General features: G+C 39.0%; 1 protein-coding gene across 1 annotated transcript in view; it reads right to left on the reverse strand.

The window, feature by feature from the left end:
• FAM135B (family with sequence similarity 135 member B) overlaps positions 1–13,215 on the reverse strand; it is a 154,256-nt gene extending 141,041 nt beyond the window's left edge. Inside the window, exon 1 of the mRNA XM_026113690.2 lies at positions 13,124–13,215. Coding sequence (XP_025969475.2) covers positions 13,124–13,200 — 77 coding nt within the window. The 5' untranslated portion in view covers positions 13,201–13,215. The remainder of the gene's footprint in view (positions 1–13,123) is intronic.
• Positions 13,216–23,272: the final 10,057 nt, after the last annotated feature.

A 23,272-nucleotide genomic window follows, 5' to 3' on the forward strand; every position in this document is an offset into this window, starting at 1 on the left:
ACTGCTTCTGCCTTGGACTGCTCCAAATAGAGCAGTCTCATCCCACAGAGCAAACTGCTGCAATGGGAGGGGAGAAAGGATCGATCATCTTCTTTTTCTAATGTTAAAAAAAAGGGCTTTCTATAGCAGATCAATATTTTGACAGTAAATTTGTGACAGCCATAGATAAGACTGACTATTTTCTCTCAAGGTTTTGGAAAAGTACAAATCTTCAAAGAATAGCTGCCTACTGCAGCTGTAAATGAACAGAGCCTTTACATTTATCTCTACAGAAGCATTTTTCGCACACCAGGACTGTGGATGGCAAAATCAGTGTTCCCCCTTCCCCCAAGGAAATCCTCTTCCTCTTCCATTTCTACTTATTTTTCTCATGTTTACTTTTTGCATGATTTTTGCTTTGCTACTCTTTCTCAGGAAATGGGTCATTTCTATTTTCACCCACTCTATCCACACAAATAAAACTGATTAGAAAATGTGGGATCTTATCCAAATTTACCTATTTTTCTCACTGAACTGTTGGCAGCTCTCAAGGGATTTTTCCACTTCTTACAGGAAGGGTGAATACTCTCTTCTAAAAGTACACTCTGTGCTGGCACAAACCTGATGGCTCTGGAGACGAAAATCTTGTTTTCTGTAGAATGGATGCAGCATTGACAACTGCATTGCAACCTTCCTAATGTTTTTGTCAGTATGAGTCCTCTTTCCTTTGCAGGAACTCTTTACAAGGAGGCAAGAAGTCTATTCATTCCTATCTGCCTCACAAATCTGTTCTTTCTGCTAAAGCTCTGGCTTTTTTTTGAGATGATGCTCAAAATGTTAATATTAATCATATAAGCATCCACAGAAAGTCATGTTTCAGTAATTTCTGCTCGGGAACAGGGTAATCACACTAGACAAAATCTCAGAGCAGTGATGAACTACCTAAGGAGAGAGACAAATGATGTGTCCATCTCAGCTGCTACAAAACGCCTCAAGTTTGTAGCCACTTGAACTTACATGAGTAAATTCACCAAGATGGCTACAAATCTGTTCTTGGTATGATTACAACTTTTATCCTAAATGTCTAGAAGCAAAACTCTCACTTCTCTTGCAACAGGATCCATAAAACAGATGTCCTTCAATATCGCATCTGCTCAATCAAGACCTATGCAGAATCCTTTAAGAGGAGTGAGTGATGCCACACTTTTCTGCAGCTATTCTGTATCCTAAGTCACATGATATCCAGGTCCATTTCCCAACCACGTCTGAGATCATCCGCATCTTTTATCATGTCTATGCTTATCCATATGGTATTGTTTTCATTCCTGCTGAGGCTGTTCCTGTTTTCATGGAATAAAAATGTTAATTGGATCTCAGATCAGCTCTGTATATTAAGCATTAACAAAAGCAAGAAACAAAACTGATGATTCCACTGATATAAGTGAATGGTCCTCATCACTGGGCTATGAAGTTATATTTCCTTGTTTATCTAAGCCCTTCATCTTCAGAATTTGACTATTCATCTAACTAGTTTCCTAACTAGTTATCTGAAATAACACATAGGAAATGCCACAACGTGAACGACTAGCACTCTTGGCTGTTTTCCAGCTTACTGGGATGCTTTGACCTTCTATTGCATTTATCCTTTCATTATCTCCACAAGGTAGGGAGCACTGGTGTATCTTCCTTATCAGAACCTAGTGGCAAGCTCTAAATACGCTTATTTATCCCAAACTAGTAACTTGAACTATTGACTTAAATTAAATTATTTGTTTACTAAAATCTGAATGCTTAAGTGTTGTGTTCATTATCAAAAGTAAGAACTTGAGTACCCTATGTTTTCCTTTAAGGATTTTAGCCTTCTTTCCTTATGTGGTGGTTGAACAAGCCAGGGCTGCTTTTATCTGAGAATCTTCAAACCCAGTCACTTTCTTCAAATTCTAGTATGTCCGTTATTTCAATATATTTCTCTCCACCACTTCATAAAGTTTATCTTGTGAGGAGGAAGTGGGTTTCCTGGCAATATCAAAACCAAAGAGAATATTTTAAACTGGTCAGCAAAAATTGCAAAAATCAAATTAAAAATCCGCAGCATCCTCAGCATTTTTGTTGTTGGCTGGCTGCAGACATCACTCCAAACAGTCACATTACAAACTGACTTCTCATTTGTTGCAGGGCGTCATTATAAAGATTTATCATGCACAGCCAAAAGGGAACAAGAGATTACTAAAGAACAGTTCATTTTTCAGCTGCATTTTATTTGTAATACCTTTTCTTGGCAGATGTTATCCCCACAAATGAATGGATGTTCTGAAGTAACAAAGTGGACATGGATTGATGGGAGAAATTGATCTGCATTCGTTAATGTACTTCAGCTGCAGCAAACACATTAAGTAATTAAAGTGCTGAAATGATCTCCCATCCAGACATACTGCATATTCTACTCCACTTACACAAGGACAAAGGCCAATTGTTTTTTTCCATTGTATCTCAAGTGCACCTTGTCTGCAGCATATACACCACAAAGTTTGATTGCTTCCATAGACTTAAACTATCCAGTTACACAAGAGGTTATTACCCCGAGGGAACTCTAAAGGATGAAGTGTCAAAAAAGAGTAATGATTTTGGGTTTCCAACCAAAGCCATATAAAGAGGATCTGATTTGGAAATGGTTTAGAAATTTCTCCTCTGAAAATTAGACTTCAGGATGTTTGGATACAAAAATACTGGAAAAATAAAGTCCATGGACACTCTGGGACATAGTTTTGCCATGCACAATACTGTTTTCTGTCACCTCAGCATCCGAGAACCTTGTGATAGACCCCTGCTACCATTAATTAAGAACAACCTTCTGAGATATTGTTATTACTCCCATTTTTTTAAAATAAAAGCTGAAGAACAAAAAGGATATTCAAGCCTACATCAAGAAATTTCCAGAACTCATCAGTTACTCCAGCAAATAATAACAGTCATAGATCATTTGAGTTTAAGACAGCAGCATTAAAATAAACCTTGCAAAACTGTGGGAGAACTGGGTGGACGGTATTGGCCAAAAGACTGGATTTCTTCAAGCATAAAGCAGGGAAAAAGAGCTGAACCCACACTGAACCCATAACTCCTAACCACTAGGCAGTACTTCTCTGAAAAAAATGGTCCTGGAGCACTAAACTGGGGACAGAACAGAGAGATAAAGGCCTCTTCACATGGTGATATGAAATTTTACATATACAGTTCTTGGCAGTCATTAAGAAGCCAGGCAAGTGCAATACCAGAAAGAAATTTCTGGACAACATAGTTATTTATAACAAACACACGTTGGAGTGCCCAGAAAATTTATATCAATTTTAGAGCTTCGGAGAATTCCATATGCCTTATCACTCCTCAGCCCATATGGGCCAGATTCACCATTTGTTCTGCTCCCATTTTGTGCCCATGGACCACAACAAGGACATCATGGCCAGAGAAAACATGCTCTCTTTACCTGAGTCACCTTTCACACATGGGATGGCAGCTGATTTTCTTGGTCATGAACGCTAGTGTGATAACCAACAGTTAAAACAAATGGTTAAAAAGTATGCATTGCATGACATTCAGCAAACTGGCCTCTGTTTAATCAGAGATATCAGAAGAAAAGTCTAGGTATAATCTAGTGAGCCAATACATTCACTTCTTAGCTTTGGTTTGGACATCTTTCTGATCCTGGTCTTGTTACAGCCATCTCAGGGTTTTTTTTCCCCACTTTTAGCATGTAAACAGCTAGAACTTAAGAAAAGATATTTTGAAGGATAAGTAAAGGTTATAAAATGATTTGTGATCCACGGATGAAAGGTGATGTTACTTTTGCAGAACACAGTTTGGCATAGATACTCAAGCCACCCAGGTGGAAAACTGTGTACACACCAGAAAAAAATTCAGAAGTCAGAGGTAAGGATACAGTCAGAAAAGGTGTGCTGCTTGCTCTTGGAAGACAAACATTAAAATATATCATATAGACAATGCTAGCCAAGAGGAATATCATGCAAGCAGATGGAATCCATTCTCCTAGGAAATAAAATGTAAAGTATGATCTGTTAGATGAAAACAACCTTGGGAAAAAAAAATCCTGTTAGAAAAAGCAGAAGAAACTAAAATGAAACCTTTGGGGTTTAGCCAACCTTTAATGCTCATCAGTCATTAGCTGGAAGACAGTTTATCCCATCAGCTTTATCATTAGTAATTGACCATCATAAGATTTTCTTCAAAGTCACTGGTGTTTAACTGGGAAGTGTTTTGCCCATTTTTGCTAAAACTTTTTTCTTTTTCCTGCAAGCAGAGATTTTAATTTAAAAATATTATGCTCAGCAGTATTACAGAGTGGCTTTGATCACCCTTAAAGAAAGCTGATCAAACTTTAAGTTCAATTTTAAAAAAAAAAAGTTTTCATTTAATAGGCTAATGCCATGTCTTTGAGGAGAATTTCTTTTGAACCAATAGAATTTATACAATAAATGGCTGATTTTCATTGATGGGTCTTCTGGACACCTGTGTTGCTCATTCTTGTACTCAAGGCTAATTATTTTATCCTATAGGTATTTTTGCTTAAAGATGACATGGAAATTTGATGGCAAAAAACTATAAATGTTCTAGAAGGGGAGGAGAGGGGGAGTGACTCATTAAGGGCAGCACTAAAAATTGTGCTCATCCAGGATTTGACACAAGACCGTTAGCAACAAGACTCAGTCACATCAAAGCTTATGGTGTGGACCAGTGTGTATAGGCAAGAAGCAGAACTTAACCTTGTTTGCTACATTTCTCAGTGTCTGCTACATACTGTGAAACTGAGAGGGAATTTGCATGGGGCTAACATCTCCCAGATGTTTCAATGCCAAGGACAGCTGTGGTCCTTCTCGTCCAGAGTCACAGGCTGGAGGGGACCTCAGGAGGTGTCTAGTCCAAACTTCTGCTCAAAGCAGGATCAACACTAAATTCAGATCAGGTTGCCCAGGGCCGTGTCCAGCCGAGTCTTGAAAACCTCCAAGGATGGAGGATACACACAGTCTGTGGACAGCATGTTCCAATGCTTGATTATCTTCATAGGGTTGTGGGTTTTTTTTGGTTTTTTTTTTTTTTTTTTTCCTGTAACTGGGAATCGTAGGAAAGGACTAGGCCTATCTGTTCTCTAAACAACTTGTCCTATATTTAAATACTAGATTTGCTGCTGGTGATTATGCCATGCTTTCTCTAGGGATGTGTACAGCGTGCAACAACATGAAAACACATTCTGAACACAGATAACTTCATCTGCCTCAATTAGTTACTGTTTGCAAAGTGCTTTAGAGAAGAAAAGTGCCAAAAGAGCTGCAAAGCACCACAATGAGCTCTCACATGAAAACTTGGAAAGTAACTTCCCATTCCTTAACAAATACATACAAGGAGCACAGTGCTTCTCTGAAGCGTCTCATAGTTATTTTATTACCAGAGCTGCTCATTCAGTAATTTCTGGCACCCTTTCTTTTCTTATTTACTATAATTGCATTGACACTGCCTGTGCTGGTGTCATGTTTCTGGCTTGTTCAACTTAAGTTCAGAGCTTTAAAAACATCTCACTTTACTTATTCTTAAGTAGTAAGATGTTGCAGCAAATACACATATATCCATTCATAAGCTTGCAGGCTTAGACTCCCTTCCCCTACACAAATACACAGCAGAGGGGTTTCCAGTGGTAGACACTGGTCCACCTGTATGAATTAAAACAGGAGTCAACATTTGAAGTGTAACTCTGTACAAATGTAAATCAGGTCAGGTGATATTGAAGCTGCATTCCGACAGAATTCACTCAGAAAGTCATCAAAGCAGCAACGTAAATGTCACTTGGATTGGGGTGATATTTACTGTCTTTAGAGGAGATACTATCTTGCTGTTAAGGGAGGAAAGCTTTATTCGCTGGTCAATCAAATACAACAGATGACTTCAAAAAAAAGAAAAAACTTGGAAGGAAGACACCTGGGATTGTTTAATAGGTGAACAGAATTTGAATTAGTTTAAAAATATATATTTTAAGTATTAATAAATACAAAATATTTCTGCAGCTTTAGGATACATCTTTGCATGGCTTTCTTAGCAATCATAAGCATTAAATAGTTAATTTTAAATAGCATGAGAGTTTCTCATCTGATTGCCGAGCTCCAGGAGACAGGGCTTTAATGAAAAGCCCTGAATCAAAAGCATAGACCTTGCCAATGGCACTTTGCCTAGTAGGACTCACCTACAACCTCTGGCACAGGAGTCTTACCAGCCATGCCCTAACTTAATACTAGGCATCCCAAAGAAGCTTCTTTGGAGGCTCGAGTTACAGAGATGCATTGCCTACCAATGTCTGAATCTGAGAAGACATAATCCAGCAGGCCAATGAAGAAACTCCCATTAATGTCCATGGTTTTGAAGAAGGCAGTAGCAGCCCGATTAATAAAATATGCAACATAGTTTTCATTGATTTCATGAGTACTTCGCAGTCTAGAAAAATGAATCTGGAAGAACAGTGGAAAAGCCTGTCTTTTCTGATATTTAGATGTCTATATTGTTTTATTCAGCTATCGCAACTATCCACTGTTGAGATCACTACAAAGTGTCCATTCCACTACAGTACTGGGTTTATTTAAACATCCAGAATTTTATATACTTCTGGAGTTGCTAACATTTTTATAAAACCACCAGCTGACAAGTGATTTTCTCATCTCATTCAGTATTAGATGCTTATATGGTACTCAGCACCTTGTATCTGACCAACCCTCAGTGCTGCTTCCGCTAACATGACCAATGCCTGTCAAATAATTTTCCTGTTATCTCTCATCTCAGGGAGAAACTTGAGCAGTGGAGTGTTTTTGTTTTAATTCCATATTCTCTGCACATGCACAGATGACTGCACGCTCTTGTCAGCAATGGCAGATCAGCTGTTAGGTGCCTGACACTTGGAGTCAGATTCTAGAGCAGAAGTTTTCCTTCACGCACATGAGTTTTCCATTTCTGATAGAAGGTTCTCCATTGCTAAAAAAAGGAAGTTGCTGATCACAGTGTGCAATCCTGAGCTGAATACTGCCTTGTCTGTATCTTGGTCATGGGCTGCAAAGCACTCTGGAAACACAAAGCAAGCTTTCCACTGCTTTGTACACAAGCTTCCTATATGATGCAGTGCCCAGTATGTAGACTGTGTAGCTGAGGAGATATATTACAGTATTTTGTAGCAACTGTAATTCCCTAATGATGAATGGCATTCCTGCAGCTCAAAATAATTGGCACTAGGACATCAGAGTGAGAGAGTGTCTCCTGTGCAAATGGAATAGTAGAAAGTATTAGTCACTTGTTATGCCTGTGGTTGTACTCACCAAGCAATCTAGGGACAGTCCTGAACTGCTGACCAGATGGACCATCTGTGGATTTATATATCTTTCACCAAAGGATAGTGAGCCACACTCTACAAGAAGCTGTCTTCTAACTGCTAATTTAATTTGTGTCTTGCTTAGGTTCAGCTCTCTGCTGTCAGCTACTCACTGAGCCATTTGACTGTTAGTGATCCACTTATAGGCAACAGAGGGATTTGCATATTCTCTGCATAATGTTGTCTCTGGATTTTACACCATCTGATTAATCGTACAATCTGTAATCCTCATACAAAAATGGGGGAAAAGACCACAAAGGGACGTGACCTCTGTGTAGGCCACAGAAGAAAGATCTCCAGCAGACAAGCCACAGCTTGCTATCGCTGTACACTGGCTGCCTCATTTCAGAAAAGACACACTAAAGTTCTCTGCCACATCCAGCAGGTGCTACGCTATCTTAGGGTCCTGAGTATTATCGAGCTGGATCCCTTATTTTTTGGATCCAGATTGTACTCGTTCTGTGATATTGGCTTGGTTAGCCAAAAGATCCAAACCTATTGGATGGTCTTGGAATTGTTGTAAGCAGAGGTGTGACACTGAACAGTTATCTAATATATTCAGGCTAAGGTAGTCAGAGTATTGCTTATTTGCAGGAAGAAAGGAGGATTTGTTTCCAGAGGTCAGCACTAACCATTTCAGTCACCAATCAATGCAGCTTGTTCAGATGATTCCCTTTGCCTGCAAAACAGCCTCATATCTTAGGTTTCACTCTGTTCAGTTCCAATCTTTTCTCCCAATCATTGGCACTGGAGATCCCACCTCTCTCTTCAGCAGGCAGGTGAGAGAATGGTCTTGACCAGCAGTCATGGCAGTGACTCACCATGTATCATTCTCTTTAAGCTGGACCTCTGCTACACTTTAGGACACTGATGTTTAGCTAACTGAGCACCTGCTTTCAACCGCTTTCATAGTACAGGCTTGCGCTGCACTGTTTTGAGTCTTGTCAGTTCAGTGAAGCAGGTTCACAACTATCTCTACATGACCATGTAGACAATCGTTTCTTCCTATTCGTAAGGTTGGTGGCTTTTTGGCAAGAAAAATACTTTTTTTTCCGTGTCTTTATTTTAAGTCTTCATGACAAGAAAAAGGTCAGTCCTGTCAATACAGCTGTTCCAAGGGACACTAATCATTATTCCATAAATGCAGCACATTGGCATACCTGTTAGCCATATTTGATTTTGTTTTGCTTTATTTCATTTTATTTTTTACTTCATTTATATTAGCAAGAATCCATGCATCTTAACTGAACTATGTAAGCATATTCAGAAAACAAGCAGATTTGCAGTCCAAAAGTGTTTCATATTTCATTACAGGTGAGAAGCTTAAAGAAATTCATCCTGTCTGGAAAAAAAGTAACAAGATTTCTCTCTGTTCTAGATGTTTAAATAAGCTTTTTGACATATCCTGATGCTATACCTCTAAGATCTCAGAAACTAGTTCTGAACCTCTGAACATGATGAGTATTTTCCATGTACCTCTCCTGACAAGCTGAGCGAAAGCCTTGGCTGATTGCAGAACCCCACTGTGCTGAGGAGAGGAGCTGATGGATTGTGTCTTTGAAGCTGATGACTTCATGAGTAAGAAAATTGAAATACTGTTGTCCATCTGGTAGGCAAAAATGCTGTTTTGCCATATAAAGCCATTGTCTGCCACGGCTGAAAATCATCTTTTAGGCAGCTCTAAATGGTGAGAGTTCTTTGGTTTGGTTCCCGCAGGATATTGGAAAGTTTGAGTCCACTGATCTGATCCCAAAGGTAATGTTGTCTTTATTATGGAAGAAGCTAGGCTTCATTTTCCCTCTAGTTTCTTATCAAAACCCACCCCCAAACACACACCATTGCAACTACCAAGTGTCAGACACTTACAAATTGAAGCCCAGAATTTGGGGAGTCAAAAGATTGAAAAGCAGTTGATTAATCCCTATGACTGGTACCTAAGGACTTACCTTGGTGTATATTTTATAATATATCATTGCCAGAATCCTGATATTATGAAATCACTGTTTCACCTTCTTTGTGCCCTCTATTCCCTCTCAGACTCAAAAAGTTATTTACACCCTATGAACACAGTAGGTTTTTAAAAAAAAAAAAAAAAAAAAGAAAAGAAAAAGTAAGGAAATCCATCAAATAGATTTTGAAATGCTCTAAGAATAACGGTGCAGAAGCATTGCTTCTGACAGAACCAGACAAATCAATTAATTGATCTCTGGCAGTCAGGGATAATTTTATTTCCTACTCTATTAAGGAAAATCAGAATCAGTTAGCTAATTTCACTAGAGAAAATATCTGTCACCAGCTATTAAGCGGCACATGATGGAGGGAATTAGGATGGAAAATTTAAAAATGTTTTTTCTTCTAGAAATTACATTACTTATTACTCGACCTTTAGAACTCTGGCATCAAACAGCAGCACAATTCCTTTGGTTTGATGAAAGGAAAGATTCTTTCTTCCGCTATAGCTGTATCTACAGCATTTAACCTTTGGTGTCTATAAATACTGACACTGCTATGTTTATCCTTCCAAGGAAGATAATTTTAACACTAATAACTGACCAAAGTAAAACACCTGCAACACATAATTTATTGATGACTGTTCCTGGTACATAGGCCTGGAACCTAAAACCATAATAATCTTAAAAAAAAAAAAACCCTAATTATTTTTGTATCAGAGTCCCTTTTCAATATTAAACCTTCATATGGGTTAAGAAACATTATTTCAGCTCTATGACTGTTGTTCAAATATCACCAGGCATGGAACTTGGTTAGATTAAGGAGTTTCCTTTTCTCATGGGAAGGGAGGGTTGGTAGGTGGCAGGGCATGCACATACCAATCAAAATAGATTCCCGTGCAATTAGAAATAGAACAGAATCCCTTAAACCATTACTGAGGTTCTAAAATTTAAACCACTTTGACTCTGTGACTTACAGCCAGCAGACCATGTCCTTAATCAAGTCTGATCATCAACCATCACCTAAGGGCTCCAGAAGGGATGATTCTCCCTGGATTCTCCTGCCACATCTTACAGCTTTATTCATACCTTTATTTGCATAGAGTGCTCTTTTCAGAAGTGCTCACTGCTGGCTCAGCTGTGTCCTCCCTCAAGGTACTGTCTTTAAAAGGACAGTTTGCCAAGACTTTAGAAAATCCCATCCTTATTTCTTCACAGTTATACGGTACTTGCCTGAGAACTTCAGCCCTATGGTCCAATGTCAGTTTTCACATTACTAGCTGAAATCAGGCATACAACATCTAGCGATATTCAACGTGATATAGGATCTAAGACTCCAGTCCAATCCTATTAATGTCACTGGTGAGACTGCTATCTATTTCTATGGATATGTAATCAGGTGCTTCATTATGTTGTTGTTGGGTTTTTTTTTCATTTTGATTTGAAAAAAAATATGAAGAATAGTAGTAGATAACACTAATTATTATCAATGCTTTTTGTTGGTGCTCTTGTTTTTGTTGTTAAAAAGCTACATCATATTGGGTTCCCACAGAAATTTAGATCCATTTCAGCTCCACTGCTATTCTGATGGACAGTCTTTCACAAATCACCTTGCTGGCATTCAGGGGCACAGAGGGATATTGACCTAATCATGAAACACAGGCAGGAAAAAAAAAATCTGTTTAAATAGAAAATCCGCTCTACCACCTTCTCATGTGGGGTGACCACGTGTCAATCCAAGATATCCCAGGTGTCCACAATAACTATTGACAATGGCAGCAAGGAAAAATAAAACTGTACCCAAGTTCCAAATGAAATTGGGCAAGCTCATGTACTACTTTTCTTCAACCTCAGATGTTACAGTAACAGCCACTAAGCAGATGAAGCCAAATCAGCAAGTGTGAGACACGGTAAAGGATTTCGGTGAAAATGCAAGGGGTATAATCATGGAAGGAAAGCAAATGTAATACTATGCAAGATACAAATAGAAAGAAAAATTACTGCAAGCAAATTAATGAAGTGTTACCTATAGTACTGTATGTTTGGAATATTAATCAGTAAAACAGAATAGTAGTAACAGAGTAAAACAGTAGGGGAAAATGCAATGGTAATTAGAAACTCATTAGTGTGACAGCAAAATATATTATCTATATTAGTGCTAGGTTTACCCCCACAACAGAAAGTTGATCTGTCACAGCCAAAGTCTTTTAGAAAAATTACTGTATGGAAAAGTAGGCCCATATGACAAAAATGGGCAGCTCATCACAGAGTAACACGAGAAATGGGAAGATCCCTGGCTAACCTCTGAATATCCTACTAAGTCCCAACAAATCACAGAACAGATGGGTGTGGATTTTCAAACATGAGGAAGGTCAAATACATTACACTGGGCATCAGAAGAAAAGAAAAAAAGCTCTGCAAATAGGACTGTCTTCTCAGGTCATAAGCACTGAAATACATGGCAGACTTCTCTTATAACTCAGGTAAACCAAACACCTCAAAAACAAAGCATTTTTCTCAGTTTAATAGATCTATTTAGTATAGTCAAAATGCTTTCAAATGTAAAGTTGGTAGATATTCACATGGGGGTATGAACAGAATAGCAGATGCTAGCCATTAAAATGAAGTAAAGCTGTTCCCTTCATTTCATTGAAAAATAGATAAGGGCAGCATATTCCTCCCTCATTCTTTTATATGGCTTATGGGGTCACATTTCCTTCTCAGAGAGGTAAAAATCGTGTCATACTGCTGAATCTCATGGATTTATCTTGGTCTAATGGGAATGTAAAAAAAAAATCAGCAATAGTAATTTCCGCTAAAAAGCAAAAAAAAAAAAAAAATCCTCTTCCAATTCACAAATGCCATATTGCAACACAATCAAAATTAGCGAGAAACCATCCCAATACCTGAAACTGTTTCATAGTTTAGCAATTAGAAATGGTGCTAGAGATAGATCAGCAATGAGCCATCCCTATATGCATAGGTAAGGATTAACAGAAAATACCTTGTGTGATATATACATCAGTTCTCATAGATGAAAGAAAATAATATTCTATTAGACAAGTACATTCTTTTGACCCTTCTGTCCTTTCTTTTCTCAAATAGTCCATCAGCATAGTATCTTTTTCTCACTGAAAAACCCCTGTGGGGTCCAACATCTAAGCAGAGTAACCGCTCACATTTTGTTAGGCTGCTCTATTTAACAACCGCAGGATTGCTATAAAAGCCACCAGGAAAGGCTGCAAAAAAGAAGAGGGGCAAAAGTTTGAGCAAACCGAAAGTTGTATGTGTTCTTTTATCTTGCAGGGATGTGAGAATACAAAGTGGTCAACAGAAGCAGAACTTTAAAGAAAACACATTCACCTTCCCTTCTTTGAGGTCTCTGAATGGTGGGATTCTGTTAAACTTCATTAAAAGTATATAGACATTAGATGTATGATGCTACAATGAGCAGTTTCACTAGAGTGCAATGCAGCTATCATTTACCACAGAGGCTCAACACCGGTCCAAAAGAGTTTAAAGCAGCTATTGTCCCTATTTCTGAACACATGCTTTGTAACAGCGTATTGCAAAAACGAGTCAGTCAGTCTGACTTTATAGCAAAAGTCATGGATGCTGATCTTCCCTGACAGCCATGAAAGACCAACAACATCCTTCCTTGCCCAGAGATCACATGAAATACACTTGCCTTTGTCAGGAAAAAAACTGTTTTGGAGTTTAAGACTTTTGTGTAAATGATTCTTCTGAAATCAGCTGAAAACAAATGGAAACATCAACTCACCCTCTCTGGAAGAGATCCACATTATGGAATTTGTGTAGCTCCACAGAAAACTCGACTGTTCCCTGGACCTCAGACATGGTTTTTTCAGGTCATCACCTAAACAACACGTATAAACAGGCATTAAACATTTTAAGTATTTTGCTTAACAAATCCATAAATGTGTTATCACATTTTGTTGGGCATCCCACGCCTCATGCACAGCTCCCAGTAATCAACTGGAATCTTTCCAATAACCTTATTGGGCTCCATCCTCACGAAGACTCGAGAAAAGCCAAATCAAAGCAGTTATTAAGAGAGGTAAAATGTTTAATTAGGATAGAGCGATAATATGGAAAGTACGTGACAAATCAAAAAGTAAATAATATCTTATGTGCAAGAATCTCAAAGCAAATTTCAGTTAACTCTCTTGCTACTCCTATACCGGAAATAATTTTTTTCCTTCTCGTTTTACTAAAAGGCAGGTATCCAGGGGCAGCACAGATCAATCCTGTAAAAGAGTAGGCTAAGGAGACAAAGGTCCTAGACACATAATGGTAGAAATCAGAATTTGAATGCTTTAGGCAGCTCCTATGAATTCCCTGAAGTCCTGGAAGGGAAGTTTCTGAGGGAATATGAATAATTTAAAGAATAATGAATGGAAGAGGTTCTGCTAAGGAAAATGTTGACAATCAAGGCACATAATAGAGAGGCCACAACAGCAACACCAGTATTTTAAAGTGTTACAGCCATCTGCAGATAATATCTCATAGGATGATTGAATCACAGGATAATTCAGGTTGGAAGGGACCTCAGGAGGTCATATCTTACTCAAAGCAGCTTTGCCAAAATAGATTTCAAAACCAGCACTATTTAATATATTAGTATAGACCCTTGACATTTCACTAATTGCAGCAGAGCCAGGCTGAAGGCTTTTATAGCTTGTGGACAGATTTTGAATTTTCTGTTTACCATTTCTGCCTCTTCTCCCTGTAAGTCCACTTTTGGCAAGAGAATCATCAGATTTGTTTAATTAACACAGTTCAGAAGCATCATTTAGGGAGCTGTTTGACAGCAGCCAAGTGTAATCTCTGAAGAAGACTCATGTCAGGGCTACTAATAGTTCCCCTGCCTGGGACAAGAGTGGCTCTAATGTGACATCCAGCTCAGATTGCGAAGGGGAGAATTTCTACAGTCTTGCTAACCACTAATTTCCATTGCACTCAAAGGTTTCACCACTGCCTCCAATGAAGCAGGAAAGAAGAGGAGTTTCATACATGCAGCCCTCAGATAAGCATTAGGCTGTAGCTTTCCGATAAGTTTTAGTGCTGACTCCTGATTAGTAATTTTCCAACCGACTGGCTTATTACAGTGATTATTTTAAGCTATATTTCCTTTTTTTGTTTCTTTCTTCTTCCTGGCTGTCCTCTCATGCACTATTTTTCAAAAAACAGCTCATTTCAGTGTAGAAATTTTGTTGTTGATTTTTCATCCACCCTCCCAGAGAACAAACATTACAGATGTTGATTCTGCAATGACACAAATGGGACATAGGATCTATGTAATACAAGTGTGTAATTGTGAGAAAGGAAAGAAAGATAATTGCTAAGCTACCCATCTGATATACCTCCAAGGTAAGGAACTCAACATCAGTTTAGTGCCAGGCAGTGGAGCAGTGAAGGTAACTCCAAACGCAACCATCTGACAAAGTAAAGGCAATTCACACCCTACCTTGCTTAGTTAGTTAGTTAGTTAGTTAAGTTTAGTTTAAAAAGGAATTTCCTGATTTTGCCTTTCTGCACAGCATGAAGGAGTTTTATTCTGTTCATAGGGCACGTGTATCACATTTCCCTCTGGTTGCACACGCAATAGTCTCATTTGTGCTTGCAGCGTCAAACCAAAGCAGGCTGTGAGGGGGAAGCCAACAGAAAACCAAACAATCCCACTGAAGAGATACTGTGAAAAAGTATTCTGTCTTGAGGTGCTAACTAGAAGAATTGCCTCTGGATAAATCTGCATATTGTGCTGAGGCGTATTTCCCTAGACCAGAAGCCCAGATCAAAGGAAACGCTACGCTTTTGAAGACAGCAGTTTAAAGAGGAGCAGGTGAATGGGTGGGCAGCCAGTTCAGACCAGCATCTGTGTTGCCAAAGACAGAAAGAAAGGTGGGAGACTAGGGCTGGCTAAGGTAAATGAAAATTTAAGAATTCAATAGAGGGAAATACGCATGCAGATCTTCATTGAATTCATTTTTTATTTTTGGGGAAAAAAAAAAAACAGCTTCTGTAACTTATTTTCCCTCACGCACCACCGGAATGAAAGAGCAAAATAGCTGGCACCCCACGGTGGACCGTCACCAGCTCCGTGGGAAAACTGGAGGCTCAGAGCACATAAATCTATGTCAGAGGCTTAGAGGGGCTGAGCCCCCCTAAGCCAGCCCTGCCGCTTGGGGTGCAGCTGATGGTCACTAACCAGGGCCTCTGGCACACCCTCTCAGCCCAGCGCCTAGCAAGGTTCAAAGCCAAATTGCTCGGAGACGCTGGCTGTGTTCTTCACCGAAAGAAGCTACGGAGTCTGACAGAACAGCTGCAGGCACCCCGGATGGAGGAAACACAAACGATGCACCATGTTTTCATTGCTGTACCAGTTGCCTGAATCTGATCGCAGCCCTTTAAATTCGAGGTCCCAATCGAGGGTCTCCAACTGCCCCCAGTCACTGATCGCTATAGGGAACAAGCCTGGGCTATACATAAAAGAATATTTGGAAGGAATAACACTGAAGAGAAGGATGCCGTTGCATCAGCATCTAAAATGTAATAGGGAATGATGTCAATACAAGTATTATTATTTACCAAAAAAACCCAGACTAAATAAAAAAATTAGAAGTGAATTTTGGGAAGGTTTTAGTACCTATACATTTTTAAAAATGTCTGTTTTTAAGCCAAACCCTTTGCATGGCAGCATATTCCAGAAGAGGACTGAAGTAAACATCTAGTAAAGCTACATGGGAAGTATTTTGGCTATATACCCTGAAAAAGCAGTGCCTGTGGTCAGTCTCATTGTTTCCAAAGCACTGGACTGCCTCATAAGATGCTGCCATCGTCACTGGTTGCGCTGTGTCTTATAGTACTCCCACGTTATGAGTCTTAGGTCACCACTTTCACATTTTTCCCTCTAACAAGTGTTGATCTCCTAGCAAAAGACAATCAATTTCAATTGTCATTTTAACTGCAGTAAGAGGACACTAGCTGAAAATCCTTCATACAAGTACAGCCCTGTAAAAATCTATATATTTACAGATTAGATATTGTCTCACTGGAAATTTTAAGAAAGGCTTGATTTTATTCATCTCATCTCCATCGTTGTCAATGGAGATACTTTATGGATTGCAGATTGTTTAACATAAAATATTAGCCAAACTGCAATGGCCTCATTCATCTTTATCTTTCACTATTCTCTGCAATCTTTTTAATTCAGAGTGTTTGTATCTAATGAAATTATAGACATCCATTCAACTGACTGAGCGGAGGCCTCTGACCATAGGTGGTGAGTTGGTCACGTGCCAAACACGCAAAACTGTTAAACACCTTAAAGCTAAAAAGGACTCTGACAATCCCAGGCTGAGATGGCAATCAGCATCTATCAAACCAAAGGGAGAAATGGGAGGGGAGATGAGGACAGCACAGAGTAGAAATAAGGACAGGACGCCGCATACCCTGGCAGTCCATGAACTTCCTAGCATTTGTACAGTTACTTCTGAGTGAAAAATAAACCAGACAATTCCTTAGTGCTTTTGCCATTCTGGTCCATCTCCATCAAGGAAGCCAGAGGGGAAAAAAAGGGGGGAAAAAAGAAAAAGAGAAAAAAACACAAAGACAAAGAACAAAACAACATGTGATAAAGGCCAATGACTCATAAACCCAGAAACATTAATTTAGGAGAATAAAGCTGCCTCTCAGGAACCAGAACACATACCATCTCCAGGATATCACCTCCATCCTTACTGCTTTTAGAGTATCTTTTATTTTACTGTGAATTTCTTCAGCGGCTGGAATTTGTTGCTAGCTGAGCATTCTTTTTTTAGAAGTACTTGATTAAGTTTGTAGAATAAAGTCACAGTGAGAAAACGTTATTCTCCTCTGCACACATGCCTAGCTCAACTGTAACATTCAAAGTAAGGAACAGAGGAACACAGTCTATAAAATCTCATTCTCTGAGACTAAAGTAACAGGAGAATAAGTTCACTCGTCAGACGAAGCCTCTTTTTTTCTGTTTCTCTATTTGCCTTCATGCAGCTGAGCTGGATCCCATTTCTTAAGACAGGGATTACTACTCAATAACCTCTTCTGAGCGTACGTGTGTTGCTTGAGTCAAAACAGTCACAAATGCCAGTTAGTCTTTTTACTATCACATTGCCATTAACTATTCCTCAGTTTACAGAACCAGTCTTTTTCTGACAGCGCATCAGCGAAGTTGGGGAGGAGAGGCACATTGACTTGAGATGCTAACATCTTGTTTTGCCAAAATAAATCAAGCTGGCAGTCATCAGACCAAGCATCTTATAGATCTGAGATTTGGGGTAATGGCAAGATATCTGGCTTTATAGTTTTAAAAAGGACCAACCTAAGTACCATACTAAAGATACAGGCAAATGCCAAGCCGTATTTAGCAAAATGATTTAATAAGTAGTTAAAATATTTTATATTTTACCCTTTCTCAGTCCAAATCCTAGACATAACAGGGACTAAAACCTGGGTCTCCCAGATGAACACTATAATTGTTGGGTTACTCTAGGGTAGGGATGGTTTTTATTCAAAATGACCCACCAAAAACAGTTTAATTTGATTCTCCATCACTACTGATGCTAAAGAATGAATGGAATGTAAAGATTTAACTCAAATTGTTTTAAGACTTCTTTTTTCCTGTGATCTGAATGTCAGCCCCGGACAACCACTAAGACTATGATTTTACTCCAGCAAAGTGATTTAAGCATGAGTTTATGTTCCTTTGACTTTTTGAAATAGACCTTTCATCCTTCTGCAGTGCAATCACCAAGATAGAGTATTTATCCCGAGCCACAGAAAACCAATGAAGCATGTGATTTCTCAAAAATTGTATTTTATCCAAAGCTTTAATAGTAACAAAAAAGCAGTCTAATACCCAGACACCCACATTCAGGTACAAGCGTTGAAACAGATTGGTCAGTCAAAATATCTGCATTCAATGAAATGCCAACATCATCTTACTCAATATACGGCTTCACTCAATAGTATGCACTTGAATTAAAAAAAAACCAGAATATATGCAATAAAATTTGCACAGATGATGCATGTACCCAATTTAGAACTTAACCGCAAGCTAGCTAGCTTGTTCCCTAAAAAACAATTTTTAAACCCATAAACTTTGGATCACTGCTTGCTCGTGGTTTTTTGTTTGTTTGTTTTAATAAGCATTGCTATTTAGGACTTCAGTTTCAAGTCTCCTCTGGAAAGCATGTTATTCTTAGCCATGAGAAACCTTCTAATGCTCTGTTGAGACACAGAAGTATCAGGGTTTACTTTATAAGATCTGCAGTCTTTACAATCACCTCACATTCCCCAGCATAGCTTGCAGAATGAGATAGTATCACAGCACAGGATAGGCATAATCGCTTGCAGCTATTTTCCTGAGGATTTTTTAGTTTCTAGTCTATTGTAATCCTTTGTTTTTTTCTCCAATAGGTAAGCCAAGATGTAGACTTGTGGTACAGGTAAAAACAAATGCAAGGCACATACTCTTATTCAACTGCATCTGTTAAATATGCTCGCTTCTACTGCATAACCATTTTAGCCTCATTTAAAATGTTAAAGGCTAATTTGTTTTTATACTCGAAAGAGCTAACTCAGTTTGGATGCGAGCCCTGAAGAAAAGAATCTTCCGATATTAGGAAAAAATAATGAAAAGTTTGTAGTTTGATAGTCTTGGGAAAATCAATATCCGCAATTTTGTCAGATGCATTAAACATATGTTCATAAACAGCGCAACACCATGAATCACTTTTCCCAAGGTTCTTTGATTTCCACTGCCAAAATGATAAGAGTTGGAAACACAGAAGACAAAAAATAAATGAACCCTAAAAAAAAAAGTCATAACCCAAAGATTATTCAGAGTAGAGCAAACAAGAAAGAAGCTGTTTCATTTTATGTCATTGTTTTTGTGCTTATAAACTCCACTATGCTTCGTATTTGCTAGCACAGCTGGAATTCATAAAGTACCAGTGGTGACCTGGTTCTTTGGTTCTCACAGAAGAGTTGGGGAGATATCCCTTTAACCCCAACAACAAAATCAGAGGGTGTTATGAGTAAAAAATACTTTTGCGTCAGAGCCAAGAACCTTCACTGTAGCTTGTCAGCTTCAAGTTCATGGTCCACACAGTTATAGGTGAAAACAGAGTGCACTAAGGGATCCAAAGAATGTCACTTAGGGAAACAAGTCAATAGCTTGCTCCAGGTCCTCATATATTTTTCCCAGGTGGCCAACCCACACTGGAGAATTTGTACAGGTCGGCAAGTCCAAAAAGGCTGAAAACCAATGATCTAGATTATACTCTTCATAGATTGATCATTTCAAAGGTATTTGGATGGAGGAATAAATCTACTAGGGAAAAACAACAACAACAACAAAAAAACAGGTTATGCCAGAGGATTTGTAGGTCAGAATTGAACCAGGGCCAGAATAAATGTCAGGTGCCAGTAGTCTGCTCTTATGAGATATAAAGCATTTTGAGCTATCAGACAGGATTAAATGTGAACACAGCTGTGCAAATTTAGGTCAGATCACTTGACAAAAAGAATGAAGAGCAACCTCGATTTGTCCTCTGTCAGCACGTGCCTCTCAGGACACCAATTCTGAGTTCGGCTCAGCACAAATCACTATCTGCTTACACCAGTTAATAATAATCCCCTGTTGGCATTGCACAAAAAATGAAACAGCAGGGAAAATTCAGAGAGCAGAAGAGGGAGAGGAAAGCAGAAGGAAAAAGGAGGTAACACCAACTTTCACCTAGACTAGCTTCCTGTTGCTTCATAGTCCTCCCCTCTTCACACCTTCTCCACCTCTTCCTTCCCCACCTTGTTTCTCCTCTTTATGACCTCCAAAAGAGAAACAGGTCTTAAAGCTTTATGTACAAGTGAGAGCTAAAAATCCAGACTCCGAAGCACATTGTCATCTTCATGCTTCAGCCATTGCTGTATCTCATTCCCACTGTTCACCAGAATCTTTTCTCTGATATTCCCTTTGTCAGGATTAGAACCATAAAATGAGTCAAAAAGCAGTAAGTTATCTGAAGCCTATTGAGGACACTCAGACAGAATGATTCGCCATCCTCACACTTGACTATGTTCACCTCCCTAATGAGAGGAGTTACATTCTTCTCTGCCTAGGTTCTTTTACTGGTGTTTTAGAACAGATTAGAGTTCTTCAGGACACAGACCGTATTTTTGTTCTCTAATTGTGAAGCAGACAAGAATATATGTATGTATTTATGTATATATGTATAGATTTTATATATATATTTATATATGCATGCATTTATGTATATATGCACACTTTAGGATTCTTTTCAAGTTCAGACATGACAGATCTCCAAACTGCATGGACATAGCTCTCTACTAAATTCTTGGGAGAATATCAGGATGTTTGACTTCATCCTAACCCTTAGCATCATCCCAAGGACAGTTCTGTTTGTTTTATGAATAGACCACATCTGCACATGACAGACGATTTGACCAAGATCCTCCTTGGAAAGTTCCCAGCATCAGGTCCTGTAGGGCAGGATAGCAGATGTAAGGTGCTGCATGAGAGGCATCCTCTCGTGGAGCAACGTGATTGCCTAATGTGTAGGGATCAGGAACCCATCTGCTCTCAATTGCAAACTTTCAAGGTCAACAGAGCTCTCTACAAAGAATCGAAGCCCATAACAGAGGCTCTTGAATACCACTTCAGTGCTACTAACTAGTCATAGCCTTGTGCAGAAAGATTGATGAATTATACTTTCCTTGGCACTGTTCTGACCACATTTTCATTTCTGGTCATGAAAAATTTCATGGCACTCTCTACTCAGCCGTAAACTCGGCTTGTCAGATTTTAAGTGCTTATCTTGCATTTTGCCTGATCAAATTCACTCCAGAGTTTCACTTGGACAAGTTATTCTCTCTTTCAAATGCTTTGAGGACATTCTAAGTAAGCATTAAAAAAGCTATGAAGTTTACAGTCATTCACCAATTACTCTTAGTCTGTGAAAATTTTAAAGCAAGGACTCCTGCCCATGAGATTCATCTCACTAACTTGAAATGCCTTCATATGTAGTAGGTGTTTAGAGTCCCATTACAGTCAACAGAGATCTGGCAAAACCAGTCAATAATATTCATGTGACCATCAACAACTACTTCTGTGCTGACAACAAAGGGAGCTGAAGGTAACCCTCTGCTGTAAACCCACATCTAGTCGTGTGAATACTATTCATTGCACAAGTGCACAGAAAAAAAAGAATTTTGAATGTGTCTATAGAATCACACAAGAAAATGGTGAGAAAGGCAGAATGTTCTCCTGTATATAGATAGTCATACTGCTATTTAATGATATAAGGCCCAAGAGTATTTTGTCCTGAATGATAGAGATGTTGACATGTAGCTGGAATCAGCAACTACAGTATGCCTGGATTAAGAGGTCTTCAGCACTCAGAAGATAGGAAATGCCAGAGATAAGGTTGTCCATAGAATCCCCATTCTCTCCTTAGCTTATGCACATGCATTGTTTAATGATCAGATACTCTTTGTTCTGCAAAACCACTTCTGCCTCTTCCAATGCTCAGGACACACAAGTTCTGAGAATGATTTGGGACCATCTAGAGGAATCTCTTCCCTTTTTCAGATTTGAGAAGATGTGTTATGAAGGAGTTAAGGGATCCCAGAAAAAAAAACAGTATGCTCTGCTGGTTGAAGTAAATCTGGGCTTACTTGGCAAGTCAAGTTCTCATAAACCTTTTATCTCTGGATTGTCTGATCCAAGTTTTGACCAAATAAAGGATCTTAACAGAGCCATTCTTCTTTAATAAACAGCTCTGTAATTACTACTGAAATAAACATTGACTGCACCTGTCTTGAGCTTTTCTGTAGGATCAGTGAGGTTATTGATGCTGGTAAAATGTCAAATTGTATGTTTGTAGTGCTGGCCAAAAGACAACAGCGCAGCAAGCAGTGTAGTGCTCATACACACTGAATGTGACGGAATCAGTGTTCAAAGCTTGACAGGCTGTGGTGGGTTGGATTATTGTCACTGCAATACTCATAGGCTGGGGGTGTGGAAGGAGAAGAGGAGGATGTCGGAGAGAGAACTTGTCAGACAGAGACCGTCAGAGCAGCATCAGCACAACTAGGGTCCTGGTACTGCTGAAAGGGAATGTTTGCAATCCAGAAATTAATACTGCAAAATGTTTTACTTTCAGGCTCACAGAAAAATAAAAAGCATTTTTTGCAGACACCCTCAGCTTTAGAATATTTAACAAATTGCCTGCAAACTTTGAAACAGAGCTGTGTTCCAAGTGGCATTCGCTGGCATAGACAATAAAGAATCTACAGACCAGTTTCCATCACAATGGTTCTTTGGACAGGCAGCAACTGTTAAACTGGAATGCAGTAAAAAAGGAACAGGTGCTGGTTTAGAGCAGCATGATATAAATACAGGCAATAAAATATGCAGAGCCATAATCAGAATGTTGACTTGTTTTAAGTGCTTGGGGCCATGTTGATACAAACAACTGCACCAGGTTTTGCCGTAGAGCAAGAGCTAAATTAAGTAGTTTACAAACAGAGAAAAAGGCTGCCTTATTTGTCATGGCATTGCTTGATCTGTGACAAAGAAAGGCAGGGCTAAGTGAGCCACTGTTAGACATGGGATCCACACAACAGGACCTGGAAGTGCTGCTGCTGAATAAAACTAGGCTGGCAGAGTCTATCAAAAACAACACCCAGAAAACATTTCTTGCTCAGACAAATTCAGGACAGCACCTTGGTAAACGTCACCAAAAGGATGGTTTTGCACAGCTAGAAAGTTTGCCTCACAGAAAGGCAATAATTTTCCCTGGAGACTTTGGCTCTTCTTCCTGCCAGAAGAAATTCTTCTCAGTACAGCTCT

Source organism: Dromaius novaehollandiae, chromosome 2, assembly GCF_036370855.1.
Source record: "Dromaius novaehollandiae isolate bDroNov1 chromosome 2, bDroNov1.hap1, whole genome shotgun sequence".
Classification (NCBI taxonomy): domain Eukaryota; kingdom Metazoa; phylum Chordata; class Aves; order Casuariiformes; family Dromaiidae; genus Dromaius; species Dromaius novaehollandiae.